The sequence below is a fragment of the Pygoscelis adeliae genome, unplaced genomic scaffold (assembly GCF_000699105.1).
Source record: "Pygoscelis adeliae isolate BGI_AS28 unplaced genomic scaffold, ASM69910v1 Scaffold38, whole genome shotgun sequence".
Lineage (NCBI taxonomy): Eukaryota > Metazoa > Chordata > Aves > Sphenisciformes > Spheniscidae > Pygoscelis > Pygoscelis adeliae.
Genome location: NW_008825614.1, coordinates 15,284,628 through 15,304,877, shown reverse-complemented (window position 1 = coordinate 15,304,877; position 20,250 = coordinate 15,284,628). Strand labels below are relative to the sequence as shown.

The 20,250-nt window shown below is 46.5% G+C and overlaps 1 protein-coding gene across 1 annotated transcript in view; it reads left to right on the top strand.

Annotated features, from left to right (window-relative positions):
• The window catches only part of HIPK2 (homeodomain interacting protein kinase 2), an 89,629-nt gene that overhangs the window by 52,415 nt on the left and 16,964 nt on the right, over positions 1-20,250 (top strand). The window contains exons 2-10 of the mRNA XM_009333049.1: positions 2,133-2,256; positions 4,361-4,480; positions 5,212-5,298; positions 6,397-6,581; positions 10,400-10,562; positions 13,145-13,364; positions 14,956-15,077; positions 19,675-19,817; positions 20,192-20,249. Coding sequence (XP_009331324.1) covers positions 2,133-2,256; positions 4,361-4,480; positions 5,212-5,298; positions 6,397-6,581; positions 10,400-10,562; positions 13,145-13,364; positions 14,956-15,077; positions 19,675-19,817; positions 20,192-20,249 — 1,222 coding nt within the window. The remainder of the gene's footprint in view (positions 1-2,132; positions 2,257-4,360; positions 4,481-5,211; positions 5,299-6,396; positions 6,582-10,399; positions 10,563-13,144; positions 13,365-14,955; positions 15,078-19,674; positions 19,818-20,191; position 20,250) is intronic.

The window sequence follows — 20,250 nt, the reverse complement described above, 5'->3', positions numbered from 1 at the left end:
GTAGTGTGCAGGGATGACGGAATGGGGGGGGAAAGGGGGAAAATTAACTCCTTGTTCCTAAGGAGAGATTGGTGTTAGAATAAAAAGTTTGTCACAATAGGCTAAAGAACAGTGGGGTATGAGAACAGTAAGCACAGATGAAGCTAGAAGGGCTAAGGGTAGCCACTTTTTAAGTTTCTGGCATGTTTTCTTTGGGAATGGCACAAAGCATCCTAGCCTTAAAATCCCAGAATATCCCGTAATTTCTACATTCTGCGTTGCTGGTTTGAGAACAGATAGGTTTAGGCTTTTATCATTACCAGTCAGCCCAAAATTGGGGAAGTTTGTGGACTGAAGATGGGGCATGGATTCTTGCTACAGGGCCTTTGCTTGTTTCCTTGGAAAAAATTACCCATTTTGCTTGGTTTCTTGGCTAAAGACTTGTCTTCACATGACTGTGTAATGGCATGATTAAAATATAATATTTTCCACTGCAGTTGGTAATCCTTCGTATGATCTCACTAGTGTCAGATCTTATCCTGATGACAGATGGGAAACTGGGAACCATGGGCCCTATTTCCAGCTCTGGATGGGGCACTTGATTTGTTCAATAGTCAACCCCAGGCATTCCTAAAATATGCATCATGGCCTGAGAAATCCCAAGGCTATTTTAAAATTATGAAAGTTTTAAAAGCAATGCATGTTTCTTTCTTCTGCCTTTTTTTTTTTTTGCCCCCCCTTTTTTTTTTATAGTTAGAGGAGTATGGGAAAGTAAGTTTTTCTTTCTGTTGTACGTCACATGACTCCAGAAGCTGGGGCTTTAGAAGAAAGTGTTGCAAGATTTGCAGGAAGAGCAGGAGAGAAGCCTTAGGTGATCCCTGTGTAAAATAGGAACTATGGCACTCAACTGCATGTGGAAGTCTGGGCTGAGGTAGGGAAGGTAAGGAAGGTGTTTGTGTATGGAGGTGGGTTTTGTATAAGGTTTTCAGTATTTGTAAGATACTTTTGATTCTTCCACATAGAAGGTGCTTTTGAAATGCAAAACATTTGGGGTGCTAAGGGGAGGATTCATCTTGTCTCACCGTGGCCACTGGTGTTTAGGGAGCTTGTCTAGCCTCAGCAAAGAAAGATTCAAATCATCCCAAGACAGTGGGACAAATCCCCCCCGGGGGAGGGGGGTGTCTCTCCATTGACTGCACGGTCTTCACGGTACCTAGCTAAGATTTGACATCAGCTTCTACCTGGCTGAAAGGTGAAATGACCCTCACCTTAAGGTCCTGTGGAAGTCTGAGCTGAGACTGGTCTTGCTTATTTGGGCGTCTCCTCCATGCCCCAGCTGGGGATGCTCCTGGAGAGCTGAAGCAAAGCTTTTACCTTGTCATCTCCTTCCTCAGCAGGGCTAACACCGAAACTCACTGAGCAGAGCTGCCTCAGTGGGCATCTCCTGAAGCCAGCAGTAAATGCATAGCGGGAGTGCCGCCGCATTTTGGCTGTTCGGGCTGGAAGGGAAGAGGAAATCTAATCAGGCGCCTAGGACAGACTGGGAAGTGAAGGCTTCTTGGCTACTTCCTCCTGAGGAAAAGGCTTAGGTCTAATAGATCTAATTACGTTATTTCTGTGTTTTATGGTTACATCCATTTGTTTAAAAAGTCAGTAATCCTTTTATACCAGTCCTGTAATGATTATTTAATGTCTGGCTGTTTGTGAAGCTCGACGAGCTGTGTGAACGGAGGATGCTTCACCACAGGGAGTCCACACGGTTCCTCCATAGGACAGCAAGCTGGGCCCGAGAGCCTTGAGTGGGGGCCTTAATTGGGTGGCCTTGAACACACAAGGTTCATTTTGTGCTCCATTTTCCTACCTGCCGAATGAAAAGAATGGTAGTTCTCTCCTTTGCAAACTGCTGCGAAACGTAGGACTGTCTCTTGGTGAAATGCTGCCAGAGAACTCTTCTGCAAGGATAAATATTCACCAACTCATGCTTGGTTAGCAGACACTTTGCTGGTGGCCAGTGGGGCCCTCAGCTCTGTCGGAGCAATGACACTTGTTGGCAGCAGGCAGCTTTGTGAGCGTCACGCTCTGCGCGGGCCTCCCTACGCCAGCCGAGTGGATCTGCTCCTCTTGCTGATGTTTTCTAACCTCTTCCTTTGCAGAGCCCCTGAAATCATCCTCGGTTTACCGTTTTGTGAAGCAATCGATATGTGGTCGTTGGGATGTGTCATTGCAGAGCTGTTCTTGGGCTGGCCGTTGTACCCGGGAGCTTCAGAGTACGATCAGGTAGGTACGGATGTTGCCCTGGGTGCTGGTAAGAGCACGGATGTTCATGGGTTGGAGTTTTTTTCTCTTCTCTTGTCAGAGTGAACAGATGCCAACTTTTTCTGTTTTGCTAATAGGGGATATGTGATTCTTACCCCCCCCAAGTCAACTTTTTCATTATTCACCTGGGGTATTTATAGTAGGTAACCAGTGTGCTGTTTGGTATGCTGGCTTTTAAGACCCGACTGCCTAAGTGAAATCTCAATCAAGACTCAACGCTGCCATTGACTGGAGAGCTCTGTACATGTCTCTCCTCACTGAGCAGAGCAGGCACCCTTTCTCTGCTGTAACAGCAACTGTTGAATAAAGGTTTATTTGTTAGAAGAAACTGCACGAACTCTGCTGCATTCATAACCCCTTTTATGAGGGTGCATATTAAAAGCAATGACAAGAAGGAGAACATTCACAGTAGTGTAGGTTTCTAGTTAATATAAGCTGTCGTACTTCTCTCCCTATAGGCTTTTACACTCCTTTTGTAGTCCTAAAACTGATAGTGCAGCAGCTGCTAGATCCAGGGCTGCAGAACACTTTCCATTCCCATAGTCTTCTTCAGGGTGATCTTAGCTGTCTGCAAATGCGGCCTGAAAAGGGTCTTTTTTCTTTTAGAAAATCTAAAAAAAAAAAAAAAAGAGCAGGGTAATAAGTAAGTTTTTCATATATGAAAATGTTTCTTTGACTCTTCTTTTGTAACTAGTATTTTTTTAGTCAGAGCTTTAAAGGTGAAATTTGGCAGGGGAAATAATCTGCAGTGAAGAGCAGGGCCATTAGTGACTCCAAAGGAAATCAGACATAGCTGAAAAACTTACAAGCATTTGAAAATCACGTACCAAGCATGAAGAGTAGATTTCTTTCTCCTCCCTGCTGCACCCCAAAAGCCATAAAACACACAGGTTAACTGCCCAGCACAAAGCTTCCTCTGGTGAAGTACGGTGAGGGCTCCTGGGGAGCTGGGAAAGGGGTAGGAGCTGATCCTGGCCCCTCGCTGTAGCCCGAGTCGCCCTGCAGTGCTGGCGCTGGGCTGCAAGGCAGGATCCTGGTGCTTCTCAGGTACATGAGCTCTGGTGGACCTAAGGAGCTGCAGAGCCAAGTAAACCATGCTCAGTGAACCAGGTCCTGAGTGCTTGGAAGTCTTTGAAACCACGGTTGCTTTTTATGCCTTTATTTATTTAATTTTTTTTACTCCTCTCTGTCTCTTCTCTCGAAAGCGCTTTCCATTCTTCCCTAGAATTTTCTAGAGTAGATGACTATTTTTAGTAGTTTTGCAGAGTTTGCAGCAATTGTGCAAAGTGAAACATTCAAGAGTCAGGAGATGCCAAAGTTAAGGTTTCGTGTGGCACCCCAGGCGTGAGTGAGATTGGTCTTTAGTTGTGTAATCGCAAACCCTTTCTCTGAATAAATAAAGTCTGAGATCCTGGAAACACATGTGTAGCATCTTTTAGCTGTGTGAGTGCCAGCGAGGTCATACTCATGGAAGTAACCCAAATAACAAATGAAGTCATGTAGGCAATAGAGATGAAGTACTTTACATACCATGAGGGTGTCAGTTCATTTGAGTGTATATTTCATCTAAGTTCAAAGATAGTCACTTCATAGTCCTCCGTTTTGAACTTCAAACTTCTCCTAGGAAAGGCTGTGCACTCAGCTGGGGGTAAAAACAGCAAAAGTTAAAGCGCAAATATCAAATTGTTGAAATTGCCTCCTGGAGAGGAGAGCGTGACATAAAAAAGTGCAAAGCAGTGAAACACCCCATTGAAATCTCTGTGTGGGTCATCTTCTTTGACCTCTAAAACCTAGGTACTTTCCTCCCTTTATCCGTAGGCTTTGTGGGAATGTACCATAAGGGTGAGCTTCCAGTGATGTACGTGATAAATGGAGGGATGCCGTAGGGGAATTCTCTTTCCTCTCATTCCTTGCACTGGGGGTTTTTTTGGTGAAGTCTAACTATGTGCTACGTTTTCTCTTTCTTTCTTTGTTCTATTGTTTTAAATGCCTCCTGCCCTCCTTCAAGGAATACCTCCAGAGATCTTCACAGGATGAACAGTGACCTCTCATCCTTCTCTTACAGATTCGCTATATTTCACAGACGCAGGGCTTACCAGCAGAGTATTTGTTAAGTGCAGGGACAAAGACTACGAGGTTTTTCAACAGGGATACAGACTCACCGTATCCTTTGTGGAGGCTGAAGGTAGGAAGATGTTCCCTTGTTTCTTTTACCTTGCAGTTGTTGGTTGGAAGTGAGGAGACATTCAGGTCACCTCAGAGCCTAGGTCTCTGCTTTTTGCAATGCAGCACAGACATTGGGGTGGGTATAGCCTGAGGTAGAACCGCCATCCCCGAAGTCTGCAGCCCTTAGCCCACCTGCTTGGCACTGCTTTGTGGGAAATTTAAGTCCAGAATTGACCTGAAAATCTCCCTCTAAGTAGTCAATGAATTGATGTGTAGTTTCTATAAAACAGATAGGGGCAGATTTTGCTCTAATATCTAACACATTGGCGCAGGGGGGCGGGGGGAAGAAAGCATTTTAATTCTGACAATCAAAGCCTCTAGTAATGCAAGTGAGCCCTGAGTCTCTTGTACCAGTGTGTTTGGCTGCATTCAGTCCCAAGTAGAGATGTCAGTGGACTTCTGGCTGTAAGGATGGGATGCTGAGCCTCACGCTGGGGTGGGTGTAAGAGTCCTTTGGGACTCCCACCATAGTTGGGAGGATCCTCTGAAGTGAAAAAGAAGAGATCAATCACTTTGTGACACACAAGCTGTCATAACCATGGCAGAGATAGCGTAAATGTTATCTGGTCAGGCAAGAGAGACACAGTGGTCTCTGATGAGGGCAGGATAAGGCACAAGCTGGAAGTGGCACATAACCTGCAGCTGATTGCAGAGCAGTTCTGGTCAATGCCTGTCTCCTGTTTTGAGCAGACGCCAGATGATCATGAGGCAGAGACGGGGATTAAGTCGAAGGAAGCAAGAAAGTATATTTTCAACTGTTTGGATGATATGGCACAGGTAAGAGCATTGGTGAGTAACCAGCAAGACTGCCTCACGTGCTTTTGGGCAATGCTAACAAAGGGGAACTACATGATTTCTCTGTGTATCCTATTCTTGTGCCAGGTCCTGAGAAATACCAGGAGTATGCCTACCAGATCAGCTCATTATGTGCTGCTTTGTAGGGGAAACTGCACATAGGGGCACGTGGGCTCAATGTGCTGTAGTAAAGCAGCCTTGGAAAATGGCTAAGTCACACCTCTGAGTGTCGAAATCCCACGTTTTCTCTTGTCTCTCCAGTGCTCCTCTGTGTGACCACTGGCAAGCCACTTACTTCTCTGTGCTTTAGTATTTCCATTTGTAAAACGGTGACATTGGAAATAATCACCAAGGCCGCAGAAGAGCGTGCTGTCTGTAAAACGTGGCTATCTGGGGGAACGGGGAGTACTTACTCACTGTGTCAATTCCATGTGATTGTGGAAGTTCATTCCAGCATAACCACTCCCGCGACTGGAGTTTGTGCTAGCAAACAAACTAATGCACAGAACTGGCACAACACTAGCACAAAACTGGAGTTTATGCTAGCAAAGTCTGGACATTGTAGCATTCACGAGCAAACATACAGAAATGGAGGACTGAGATCAGGGGAGACTGTATAAATGGATGAAATAACGATGGGGTTTTTTTTCCTGGCACCTGATACATGAATGGGATGTTTCTCATAAACCTACTGACAATTTTTATTTATTTTATGTATTTTTTGCTCACAGGACACATAGTTAAGTATCTGATAGCACAGTCCTTTTTATGATAAATATACTGATTATCAGGACTTGCCTGCTACCACATGGAAGCTGTTCATCTTCAGTGGAGGGTGACTAAGTGTTTCATTAGCCATTGACCCAAGCGAGCTGAACACTTAACAGTCTGTCTGGGGATCTGACATGCACAAGCCAGATGACTAGCCACCGCAGAGTCTGCCGTGTGACTTCAGCAACTACCCCTTTCGACAGGGAGGCTTGCAGGGCATGTGTTCCAACGAGGAGTAAACACAGTTTGCTGGAGACCTGACCATCTGCTCTTCCCCTTTAGCACTCACCCTTGTCCTTTCTCCTTTAGGTGAACATGACAACGGATTTGGAAGGAAGTGATATGTTGGTGGAAAAGGCGGACCGGCGGGAGTTTATAGATCTGTTAAAGAAGATGTTGACGATAGATGCAGATAAGAGAATAACACCCATTGAAACTCTGAACCACCCTTTTGTCACCATGACACACTTGCTCGATTTCCCTCACAGCACACAGTATGTGGCTTTCATTTCCCTTGGGTTTTGATTTGAGGGGTGAAGAGGAGAGTGGGTTGTGGTAGAGACCAAATGTGTCTGAGGGGCATTATTAAGATGCTTAAGCCTTAAGTTTTAATCTTTTTCTGGTTAAAAAAAGAGGATTGCCAACTCTTAAGGTTGCAAGAATTGTGTTGTAGGTGCTTGGCATTTAAAACACTGCAGAGTGTGCTACATTCATTATGTAAATATTCAATAATTACATATGTTTGCATTAAAATGCAGAAGAAATTATGCAATTAGTGCTGAAAGTATCGGTATATCTCAAAGTAACATAGTCCTGATTGTTACTGCAGTAATCAACCTTATCTGCAGTGGGAAGCCAACCCTTCCTCCCAGAACCCTCCCATCTTGGAGGTGGCAATTTGGGGCTATTTGCTTTTTAAGGGAAGAGATTTTTCTGCAGCAGGCTGGTTTACAGGCACAGGCAACAGGACAAGCAGTTCAGTTTTCAGCTTTGTTGTTGCCTGCCTATGTAACCTTAAACACCACGCTCTGACCTCAGCTGACACATTTGTGGAGTGGAGATGGACTCCACTGCCCGATGGAGATGTGAAGAAGTGTCATGCCTTCAAGCCTGACTCCCCTTTCTCCTAAGGCTGTGTCATGGAGCGCAGCAGCCTGAAACGCAGGAAACCTGCGCCCAGCACATTGCTCTTGTCCCCTGGGCCCCTTCACGTAGAGCCAGGCTTCTCAGGTGCAAGTGAAGGCAGACACGTAGTGGGAGTTTTCCAAAGCCTTCAGGACACCTAGCTTTGAACATCCTGCTCTGCAGCACTTCGCAGTTCTAGGTGCTTTTGCAGGCTGTCCCTTCACCTCATCGGGAGAACAGAGTTACCAGCACAGCACTGTACTTCATTGGGTGCCGTGTTCATGGGTGTCTAAAGGCTGTGAGGAGCTCAGGTACAAAAATAAAGGGGACTGCTTAAAAAGCCATAGAGTATGTTTGTGTGGGTGCTGCAGAGCAACAGGTTACTGTGTCACCTCTCCTGCCCGTATGTGTGCTCTTACTTGCGGTATTTCAAGTTCATTTAAGGTAGTTTTCCCTCTGTGAAGGAGCTGTAGCTGCCTTTTCGTTACATTTATCACAAGATAAGAGCAGCTGCTTACCAGAAGGTAGTGGGTGCACGATCTGTGTAGACCCAGACTTACCCTGCACAGACATCTTTGAGCATTGTTATCTATAAGTAAACAGTAAGTGATAAACGTAATGAAAACAAGATGGGAGATTGTTGTGCTAAACAGCGAGAAAGTAACTTTCATATAAAAACGTTCATGAATAAAGAAAGTGATAGCATTTTCTGACAGTATTAGCATCATATACTGAAGTCTTTTAATTTGCAGCAGTCCTTCTTACTGTGCAACAACCAATTGTGTAAGATAGGAGAGATTTGCGGCATAATGTATTGCCATCAGAAATCTTTCTGCTAACGCAACAGACCATAATCGCATCTTCATTTTTGAAGTGCTCACTTGTGGCTGCTCAGGCAAAGCCCCAGAAAGGTTGAAAATATCCTCGGGGCCAATAGCAGTGAGAATTTTACCTGAATAAAAAAATTCAGCATCAGGTCTCTGAATGCTAAATGCTGTGCCAGCCGGGTGTGTAACCCCATGCAGCCCCTCCACACTGGAAGCGGTGATTGGTAAAAAGAGCAATAAGCTGTAACCAGCATGGCAGGCTGATGAAAATTTTTGTCTGTGATTGCCTGTGGTTTTGAGAATAGAAACTTCAAAGCCTCGAGAGATGCAGGGAGTTGTAATCTCCCTTGAAAGTAAATCAGGCCACAGAGAAAGTGAAAATATATGGAAGGTGTAGCTTCTGGAAGGAATCTCTGCTGTGGCATGCTACAGAGAGGCTGCAAGTTTGAGCAGCCTGAGAGGGGCTGTTCTGCTTACTTCCAAGCAAACAGCAAAGCAAGTTTTGCTCCGTTTCACGTATTTAACTGCCCGGCTCTGAAATTGTTAGGTACTCCTCAGTCTTTCTGTTCTGTTTTGCTCTGTCCCTGCCTTCTTTTTTTTCCTTTTTTTTAAAGTAAAGACAGAGAACACAGTATTACATTAGTAGAGATTATACCTCGTTTTATAAAACTGTTTGGTAACACACAGAGTTTACCATGTACAGAATATATACTCTTTCCAGTGCTTTCTGCTTTTTGGAGGGAGAATTATATTCATACCTGACTGGAAAAAGGCAATCCCAATAGTCTTCTATATTAACTTGATAAACGTGTTTGATTTTTCTGAATGTTCTGCGACTTACAGGTATTTCACAGTTTTTAAATGAATGCACATAATGCGCAGCTATGCACAGTGTCCTGAGCCTGTCTTGTCTGCAGGTGTTTATGGCACAGATCCAGTTATCAAGATATTACCTGTAAGAGAAGAAAGATGATCATGTGAGTAAGAGACAAGACAGGGATAAAAAGATCTAGGTCCTCTTCCTGACCAAGCCTAGGGATCATATGAGCTTGTTTCTTTTGAAGGGACATTTTGTTTCTTAAAAATTATGTGATTATGTGTTTACTTCCCCTACCTCTAACAGCTTAGATCATTACAAAATGAATTATGCATACAGCTGATTTTTTACAGCTACAGCTGTTTTTCACTGCTTAGATTTTCTGTTTTTCTGGGTTGGGATAATGGAAATAAAATAAATGCCTTCATACTTTTTTGAGTTGTGTTTCAGACTCTGAGGTCACATTTGTAAAAACAATTATTGTGAAGAATTGTGGAAAACCTGTATTGGTTTTTAGACCTTCAAAACCAAGATTTTATTAAAAATACAGTTTTGCCCAAGATCGCTATGTTGTTACCTTTTAAACCTCTGTATGCTTTGGTATGCCAATTATAAAAACGAAATACTGGCAGTTTCATGTACCAGACACCTAGAGTGCTCTAGCAATGCAGAGAGTATTTCATCTCCTTTTACTGGGGATACAAAATACGATACTTCTCAAAATTTCCATTGCTATATCAATAACATTTAAAGGAAAGTCTGTGTAGAGGAAGTCTGTGTAATCTTTCCCCCCAGAGATCCAATTCGCAGTCTGAGATAACCTTAGAACCTGATTCCCTTGGGGCGTTGATGAATCTGATTCGGCATAACCTTTTGCGATATGAATCGTCCCATTGACTGCAAGAGGACAGCTCGTGTGCTTTAAGATAAGCATCTGCAGAAGTGTTTAGCCAGACAGGGGCGATGTTTTAACTGCTTGGCTGGACTCAGCTCCCAGTGACCTACTTTTTAAAAGGAACAAGTAAGATTTTTCAGGGGTCTCAGTGACCAAGAATAGTAAAATTCTTTCTTGCAGAAGACTTGTAAAACTACCTTTAGGCTTACACTAAGGCAGAAAGCATGACTTGGCTTTTCCTCTCAGGCTCAATCATCAGAAAAAAACAGTATCTATCTTTCTTTGTTGCTCTCAGTCTCTTTCACTCTTTTAAAATAGCCACTTCATATTTCTTGCCCTGCCACCTAAAGAGCAACCAATTTGCTTGCTTTTTGTGGCTTACATCGCAGCGCTCAGACCCATGGGGACACCCAAGAGTCCCAGAACAGCCGCTCTCATCTTGACACCCATTTGGCCTTCTTCAGTACAGGGTTGATCTGACTCTCACTGGTTAAGAGAGACCTGCATAAAATATCAAAGGGCTTTACGAGCCTGGAAAGTGCCAAGCCTGCCGTTGAGACCTAATGCAGGGCCACTGTGATGAACTGTTACCTGTGTTGGTCGGTTGGTTGATTTTCTGTCTCTTCCTTGTCCCCCCTTTCCTTACAGTGTCAAGTCCTGCTTCCAGAACATGGAGATTTGCAAGCGGCGGGTGAATATGTATGACACAGTGAACCAGAGCAAGACGCCATTCATCACCCATGTGGCCCCGAGCACATCGACCAACTTGACCATGACTTTTAACAACCAGCTGAACACAGTCCACAACCAGGTAAGGGCATTGATCAGAAGCAGCCACTGCTTGAAATGTTTACGTCAGTATGGTCTAGAAGATGAGAAGCAAAGTAGCATCCCATTTAACATGCCTGCAAAAAGATGGTACTTTTTTTGCTCTTCCTCATTCTCTTTCCTTCAGGCAAGTGGTAATCTTGTGACATTTTGTGCAACGGTGAAATGTTGCCCTTATTGTTCATGTTGTTGTTGGGGGTGATAAATCCTGCTTACTTGGGAAGTTGCTATGGGGAAAAGCTCATTAGTCCCTTAATGCAGCAAGCAGGACTGCGCTGCCTGGGTCACGCAGAAGTATTTGTGATCTTACAGCACTTCTTCGAATGGAAGTTAAAAGAATTTAAACCCTTCTATAACAGACACAGCACTGTAACCCATCAACAGGAAGGAAGAGTTTAGTGGTAATGTTTATTCTTCTCTCTCATTGGTTTTACTCCAGGTGCCACAGTTGATGTGGGGACCCTGTGCTCGTACCCCCACTCCGAACACATTGCACTCTACATTGGTGGGCTCTGGCTTCGTAATCATGCTTTGGACTCTTGTATTAGTTTTACATGCCCCAGTGTTGGGGGGTGCTGGGATGACAAATTTTATGTGACTAGCAGGCTAAGTTGTTTACTGCGGTACTGTATTACAACAGTGAAAGGAAACTCTCCAGGGACAGCACTGTAGGAGACTGAAGCTCAAGAAATAGCTACCGTCTTTTAAGCCTGTTGGGAACAGGCTGCTCAAGATTCACTCTAGAGATTGCAGGTGGCGTTGCAGAAATGGTGCTTGGAAAGCAAGGGAGCTAAAGGAGTCTGTGTAGACGTACAGGGTGTTCCTGTAGCACTCAGAAAACCAGACTTCATGACTCAGTTCTCGATACATGTGATCACAGAAGGTCTTTTGGAACAATTCATTAAGCAGATGCAGACAGAGATAGGTCATGGCTTGGTGCGATAGGGTATTAGTTACAAACACTGGTTCCCTTTCTTGGCTGTTTCTGAGATGCTGACTAAAGAAACATGCTACATGCTCCCCTAGGCTGCAGCTGCAGGGCAGAGAGACCATTTGTACCACAGTCGCTAGTAGGAAATGCAGACTTGCTTTCGTTTCCTCACAACTCACTTGATGTTAAGATTGGTTGTTGGCTGGGAAGGTCTGTGGTAATCTCTGAATTCTCATAAGGGGTGTGTGTTGTGAGCAGAACCGGTATCTCCAGTGTTCCTAGAATAAGTGGTAGAAACATTTCCAGGAAGGGTGTTTTAATTTGAACAAGCTCTAAACCTTTCACTGTTCTCTTCAACATACTGCTCATCTTGGCTCTCTGGTGCTCCCTATCTCTGCAAAATACCTGGGGATGCCTCCTTCCCATTATGACTCCTGAGATTAGGAGTGTGGGAGCTGTCGTGGTTGCTGCTTGGTCTGTTGCACAGGGGAACAGATTGCACTTCTCTGCCTCTGCACAGAGAGGGGGGAGGAGGAGGAGGAAGAAATTTTTTGCCGTCGCATCCCTTGTAGCTCTGGTTGTGGCTGTGGCAGTGCAGCATGGGTACCCTTCCCGGGCTCGGTGGCAACCAGGGTAGTGCAAAACGCTGAGCCTGCTGCCTCCTGCAGCCTTGATCAAAGCCTCATCCTCGGTTCATTTGTTCACCATGAGAAAGTGTTGTCTCGCCTATCTCCAGCAGTGATGCTGGTGCGTTTGGATGGAGGGGAAAGGTGGGCTCTGGTCTGGTGAAGTCTAGTCGCCTAGACATGAATGCTAAGGGCATATTTTTATAGAGCAGCGGCAGAGCTGTTTAGGAGTTGTTTATCAGCAACTGTTACAGACTCAGTCCAAATAAAAAACAAATCACCCTAAGATTTCTAGGTGTTCTGCAGAACACGGGGCTGATTTTTGTGCCTTTGCAACATCCCATGCTGGAGTTTCTGCTCTGAGAGATTTTAAAGTCAAGCCAAGCGAAGTTTGGACTTCTTTGAAAATACTATTATTACCTACTGTTATGCCTTCTGATTCCTTCAAATACAAAACATAATTCAAGGGGCATGTGCCATCTTAGATAAAAGGTAGAAGAAAGGCAGGAATGAGTCTCCCCTCTCAGGATGAGGCTTCACAGGGCATGGAGGTGCTGAGTTTCTTTTACCTAAGAAATGTGATCTTCTAGAGCTACGATGAAAGGACAACATGATTTGGGGATAGTAGCATTTTCTGAACCCATCTTCTGTGTGCTGCAAATCAGAGCCAGTTGGGCAATAAATGGGGCTACAGTTCTGCTTTGGAGAACGTGCTATGTGTCTGAGCAGTACACAGCAGCGCTGCATGGTCAGAGGTCCCATGGCATGGTACAGCTGCGGTTACTCAGGCAGATTGTGCTCCTTTCCCCGTCGCTGCCCTTGCCTCTGTGCTCCTCAGTGTCCTGTTCTACCCCTTGTTTTGTTTTGGTTTGCTGGTTTTTTGCTTTTTTTTTTACTTTATCTTACACTATTTTACTTTTTTATTTTATTTTTGGATTTTGCTTCTTCCAACGTACCCATCTCCCTCATTTTTTGTTTGTTTTTGTTTAATTCCCGTCATTCCTTTAGACCACCAACCTGGCTCCCACCTCCTCCAGTGCCACTATTTCCTTAGCCAACCCCGAGGTCTCCATACTAAATTACCAATCTGCACTCTACCAGCCTTCAGCGGCGTCCATGGCTGCGGTGGCCCAGCGGAGCATGCCCCTGCAGACAGGAACAGCGCAGATCTGTGCCCGGCCCGACCCCTTCCAACAAGCTCTCATCGTCTGCCCACCAGGCTTCCAAGGTAAGTAACAGCCTCACCAAGTCTTGGCCAGTTGCTGCTCCTTCCCCGCTGCTGTTTCATCTAGCTCTTGGCGGAAACAAGCTTCCTTAGTGCAGATCATATTTACAGGCCAGCAATTTTTCTACTATAAGAGCAATGAGGTTGTTGCAGATGGAAATGTTTGCAGCAGTGGAGGATCTTGCAGGCACCTCCAACATCATGGGTTGGAGGTGGCTGGTCTAAAACAATGGGGCAGGCACTGAGAAGGGGTTGGGGGAGAATGTGTGGTATTTGTCATCGTTTGCCCTGAACAGAGTTTAAGGCTTTTCTGCCTCACTTTGGTAAACTTGAAAACTTGCCCCTGCAACAACGATAAATCAGTACATAAATAACGGGTTCATCACTTCTCAGTGATCCAGTTGTTAAAGGGGGGACTCAGGAGGTTAATGCAGCAGGGAGTGTGGTGCTGGTGGAGATGAGGGTTTGCCCCTATAACAGATGCTCATGACCATTTATCAGTACAATTCCTTTAGCTCCAGCCCTGCTGCAAACAGCTCTGCCTGTGTATACCAGTGGCAGGCACCACTGTCAGACAACTTGGGTGATGATCAGATTTAGCCACTGGTCCTTCTCTTGACTTTACATGCTGTAGCAATTTGGACAAACTAGCCAGATATCTGTAGGAAGTGGTCTAAACAGACCTTGGTTCAGCTGGTGCAACTTCTGCTCTTAATTTCTACAAGCCTGTCTGTGCAGCAGTCTCTAGGCACTTGTTAAATGTTCTGCAAGATTATCAAAGCTCTTTTGAACTATGGGAGTTTAGCTAGACCTCTTCTACATAGTTAAAATGCATCTCAGGGGTTTGACTTCAGAAATGTATTGCTAGAATATGTAAGCTAACATCTTCCGCTTGCTGTCTTGAGAAAGCTCTAAACCAGAGGAGGTAACACAGGCTGCGTCACGCACTAAGGTGGTGGAGAGGGAAGTTTCCTGCAGCTCAGTTAGGCTAATGCATAGCTGAGTCAGCAATGGTTGCAGTTTGGGGTGTGCTAGATTACACGGTCAAATCAGAGCCCTTTAAATATGAGTCCTGAGAAGCTGTGTAAGAGAAAAACACCTATTCCCGTCAAGGCTGAGTGAGTGCACTGTTCTGGATTCCCATCCCACTGTCCCACTTGGGTCACAAGAGAGCATTCTCACATAGCAATGGGTTTTGGCTGGCAAGGACCATTTTCTGTTGTCAAACCAGAGAACATGGGGGAAGAGAAGCCATTCCCTCCCCTCTCTTCCTTTTCTCCTTGTACACATTGTATTGAGGTGTTTCCCACAGATTTGAGGTAGCCTAAAAATATGAACTCAGTTAATCCCTTAACATCTTTGAAAATGCCTTTTCTGCACCCTTATGCATGTATCATGTTTATCAACATTTGATGGACATTTTTGGGCTGGGGTGGAATATGTGGGGCTCCAAGAGCCCGATTTTTTGGAGGGACTGAACACTGCAATTTAAGTGGACATCAGTGAGTGCCCTTAGGCACCTCTGAAAACCAGACCCCTGTTCCTAGCAATGCTGTTCATGGCTAATGCTGTACCTTCTGTACTGGTGGAACAGGGTTACAAGCCTCCCCTTCGAAGCATGCTGGGTATTCAGTTCGGATGGAGAATGCCGTTCCCATTGTCACTCAGGCTCCTGGGGCCCAACCTCTTCAGATCCAGCCAGGACTCCTCGCACAGGTAAGGAGCTCTGAAGACACTGAGCTCGGCGGGTATTTTTTGTGTTGTTTAGCTCTTGGAGGCTGAGGGAGAGTAACTTTCTCAGAGGGCCTTCTGTTGGTGCAGTTCAGAGCCTTGGCCAGTCATATAAGCGTCTCCAGCTTTCTTTGAAATGTCCAAACCTCCCCCAGTTCATTGTTCAGCTCAAAGGCTATGCCAGAGTTGCAAAAGTCTCTGGAAAGACCTTCTTTCCTTTTGCTTCTCCACTGGAATCCATGGGAAGCCTCAGGGGAAGCTGTGTCAGGCCTCTGCTGAGGAGGAACCGGTAATAACCTTCCTGCATACTGAACTCGCGGTCTCAGTGGTAGTTTGTGGCCAGGAGCTGTGCTGGTGAATTGTGTGCTGCTGATAAATATCTTTCATGCTTTTAAGTTTTCACCCTTCTGTTTTATGAGCTGCCCCTCTGCTCTTAAGTTATGAGAGAGATGTGGGGGGCAGAGGCAAGGGCCCCACAGCCAAGGAGCTCTCCTTGTCAGCAGCACTTGTCGGCACAATTGTCCGAAATGCCCTCACAGGAAAAGCATGGTTCCTCCCAGGAAAAAAAACAAACAGGAATGGGTACCACCAATCACATGCATATCCTGAAGGGGAACCCGAGCTCCTCAAAAAGGAGGAGCAGTTCATTCCTCCTTGGGCTGGCTTCGGTGAATCTGCCCCTACTGGTTTTCAGCTGGTGCCATGGTACCTCTGCCAATATCAAGCATGTTTCTGGCAGCAAAAAAAAAAGTGCCTAGTATCCTTGTGCAGCCTGGGAAAAGATGACCTACAAGTTAAAAATGCATGCCTCTGACTCAGGATTGGTTGATCTGCCATGCTTTCATTAATGCCAGCGCGTTCATACGCAGTCAAGTACCAGCAGACTTCAGGGTTATGCCTGTGCATTGCATTGCCAGGGTAAGACTTGGTGCAATTGCCTTTCTTTGCCAGCTGCCAGTCGTGCTTATCTGGTGAAGACGGATCAAAACACAACTTGCAGCCTGTGTGATTTCCATTAGCTAATGTGCCCTGCCCCTTCCCAATAGCAGAGTCTTTGTTAGAGGGCTCTCTGAAACATTGAACCTATCTCTGTTGCAACCTGTCGTAACAACCTACGTGGGCCAGGTCTCTTGTTCGGTAGGAAAGGAGAGCCTAAGAGGCAGGGGAAACAAAAACAATGGCAAAGCGAGAAGCAGTCTGTGCAGGCACAGTTGCAGGCACCTATTGCTTGTGCAAGAAGTCAGCCTAGGCAGTGGTTCTAGAAGGTGACAGAGCTTTGCACGCCCCTGCCATTCTGCCAGGCCTCCTGAGGTGTGCTGTTAGATGGAGCTTGAAGGGGTGAGGGCTGGGTCTGAAGCATCCCAAAGGCAGCAGGATCCTGAAAGATCTTGACACCTCCAGTCCCTTCTTTCTTCTCGAGGTGGCCTTGTTGGGGTCACCTGCGGGAGGGAAGGAGTGTTCAGAATAACCTTTGCTACCAACTTCTGTGCTGCCCCTGCTACGTGAACTCCCATTTCATGGGCTGCCCCTTTCGTACTTTCTACCGATGTTTTATTCACTGTCACTTCCACAAGGGAATTTAAGCTGAGAAACACTCCTCACTTGCATAGATCTTTAATTTTTGATTTAATAAAAGAGAGACAGTCTGCCTGTTGATATATCTGTCTGTCTCACGCGATGAGAAATGCTAGCTGCCGCTCTGATGGCAAGACGCTCTGATTGATGCCGGTGGCATCTGGTGTCCGCGGGCCTCGCTCAGTTCGGGCTGAGCAGCTGGTCTGATAAACAAATCTGTACCCAATTCCATTTTCCTGAATGGAAAAACACAGCTTCTTTGTAATGCATTGTAGTCACATCTGATCTCTGAGCGGCTGCGTGTCTCTCTTTCGGCAGAGAGCTACTCCTCTCATGCACAGCTGCTTATTTAATACTCTTCAGACCGGACTGTGCAATGGCTTCAACTAGTAGAGGGACAGTCCATGGCAGAGAGCGTAGTGTCTCCGGAGCCCACTTCTGTCTTTTCACCCGCCCTATTTGTCCCCCTGATTAGGCATGATGCTGCTCCTTGTGCTCCCAGCACTGTGTAGTACCAATGGGCTTTCTCCCCTGCCCAGCACGCGGCGCAGGTCACTGTGCTTGCCCGCATCAGGATGCCTGTGGCTGGCAAAACCTTACTGCATCCCAGTGCAGCTGACATCCAGCTCTCCCTGTGCATTTTGTACGAGACCAGCAGTCCCAGAGGAGGGACAGGGAAAGGAGCTCCAGGAGCTGGAGGGACCCAGGGCAGAGGCAGTGACAGATTTTGAGCATCATCTCTGGCAGCTGTGTGTCTGCAGCCTGTGGCGAGGAGCTAGACAGAGCAAGCAGCCTGCAAGATGCAGAGCCCGTGGCGAAAGTAACTTATTTGTAACTTCTCTGGGTGTATTTTGTTTTCACCCTCTCAAGCGAGTGTGATCCACATACTGTATGTACAGAGACCAGTGAAAGGAGACTGATCCTGTCTTTGCTAATAGCTCTCTGCAGCTTCAGATCTCAAAAGAGACAAAGCTGTACAGTTTTCTGGCTTGCTTCCATGACGTGACCCAGAACTGTCCCCTGTCCTTGAATAATGCCCTGAATTCTTGATTTTTCTCTCCTTTTAACTCCTTCCCAACAATACTTCTTCCCACGGCGGTCCTGCCACCGACTTTCAGAACAAATGAGCTTATTCTATTAGTCGTTCTGGCTCTACATCCGAAGCGCGAGCTCCATCGCACCGGGGGACCCACCATCTCCCAAGCGCAAGGGCCAGCGCGGCGCTCCGCCGTGACGGCACAATTTCACAGTAATGCAATAACTGAGAACAGGCTGCGGCTGCCGGCACAAGCCTCCCGTGTGTAAGCACAGCACACTGTACTAGTGGATCAGCCTAGACAAGTCTTATCTGCAGATTAAATGATTCCGTGGTTCTTACCTAATAAGTGAGGAATTTGTGCCTGGACCCTAACACTGCATCTAAATTTATGCACTGCAGTCGGGAAAGGAGTTTAGATATGTTCAGTTCTCTTCCTGAAAAGGGAGGAAGTGGTTTTCTCTGCAAGTAAATCCAGGTAGTCCCCTGGGACTGACTGCAACAGTAGTTTAGTCTCCTCTTTTAAATCAAAGCTGGGAAAAAAAGAAAAGAAAAAAAACAAAAAAAGCTTTTTTCCTGCCCAATCTTTTTGCGTCTTTGCCTCGTCCTCCTGCCTGCTCTGAGCAGCCACCTGTTCATGGTTGTGGCTTCTTAGACGAAGAGCTCTCAGGAGCCCTGTGACTGTCCATCCTTTGCAGATGTTGCTGAGAGGCCTCATCATAGCAGCCTTTTCATCTAACTCAGCAATGCGGAAAATTACAAGACAGTCAAACTTTGGAGCAGAACTGAGAAAAGGTGTTTTTCGAGGGGGGTGGGAGGGTGGTTTGTTCATTTTTTTTTACTGGGGGATGGAAGGGGATCATGGGGACAGTTAACAGGATTCTTGTGAGGATGGAGATGGGGACAAATGCATGCCTGAAAGAAGTCTCCCCTCTGAAATTTAGCCTCCTTAGAGCTGTGAGATAACACAACACGGGTCCAATATAGTAGTGCCGGTTGGGACTAAGGAGGGTAATAGCCAGTACCCCTGTGTTCCCCAACCCAGGCTGTGAGAAGCTGCCGGAGCCGCCTTCAGGCAGCACATAGCAAAGAAAGTTTCCCAAGTCAAAAAACCAATCATCTGACTTGTGTGTGGAGTCACTGGAGCAGGACGACCTGAGTCATGCCTGTGGCAGCGCAGCTGGAGGGATGGTTGCATAGCAGAGTGATGGCTTAACTCACAGGGCAGAGATTTCCACCCCTGCAAGGGGGGCACCCGCTCAGAAAAAGCCGGAGAGCACACAGGGAGGACAGGCACGCGATGTGTAGTCATGCATGGCTCCACTCTGCTTTGGCTGGGGGGCTCCTGGCGGGCTGGAAGCAGGCAACTGGGCTCCTTGGCCCAATCAGCAAGATGTTCTTCCTGAGGAACACTCGGTGACCAATGCACACTTCCTTTTGGTATCCCCAAATTCACCTTTTTTCCCTCCTTGGAAAAGCCTTGCAGCCCTGTGTTCTCTTTTCTCATCTTTGAAAAGTTCATCCTGCGTTTCAGTTCCTTTAAGTTCCTGAAGTCCTTTAGGTCCTGTTGGGGTGGGAAGGAAAATTGGCTGTAGGAGGGGGAAAATAACAATGGGACCATAGTGCTCAGCTGATCTAGAGAGTCAAAATTTAAAAGGTGCTGAAGAATTTGATGTTTGGGTTGAAATGTCAACCAGTTTCGATCCCTCCCATTCCCAGTTTAACCTAAAACACAGCTGCTGCTTTGGATGGCAGGAATTGTTTTTCCCCTCCTTTGCGCTCTCTGTGTTGATAACTTTTACTGCTTTTACTGTCGTTTCCTAACAGTATTTGTCATCTATGACTGAAAAGCAGTACAAGCTAGGTAGTATGACCGTGATCATTATTAGGAGCCCCAGCTGAGCATGGACCACCACTCACACTCAGTGTATGATGCCTCTTGTTAAGGAATTGTTTTCCCTCTGTCGACAGCAAGCGTGGCCCAGTGGCACTCAGCAGATCCTGCTCCCTCCCGCCTGGCAGCAGCTGACCGGGGTGGCCACCCACACTTCTGTCCAGCACGCGACCGTCATCCCGGAGTCCATGGCAGGCACCCAGCCGTTGGCAGACTGGAGGTAAACTGGAAGCACTTGGAGGCTCCCTGAAGTACCCACCGGTGCTGGAGGAGGCGTGAGAAGAGCTGGGATGGGAGGGACGGGGTCCAATGAGTCTGTGGAGCAGGGGGAGAAGGACAGGAGGCTGCAGCTTGCAACCTCCCTGTCTGAGAGGTACGGGCGGTTCTCCATTCCCTGTCCCTGAAGCGGAGCGCCGTGCCCACGCTGCTCCCTTCAGTCACTTCCCTGGGGGGAATGCTCCTTCCTGAGGGGACTGGGAGCCCAACGGGCCCTGGAGGAGGGTGCCTTAGTGAAAGCGGTGGGAGCCTGTGAAAGAGCCTGCTGAAGAGCCGCCGGTTGCATTTTAAACGTGTGCCTGTCTCCCCCCTTTGCAGAAACACCCACGCTCATGGCAGCCATTATAACCCCATCATGCAGCAGCCCGCGCTGTTAG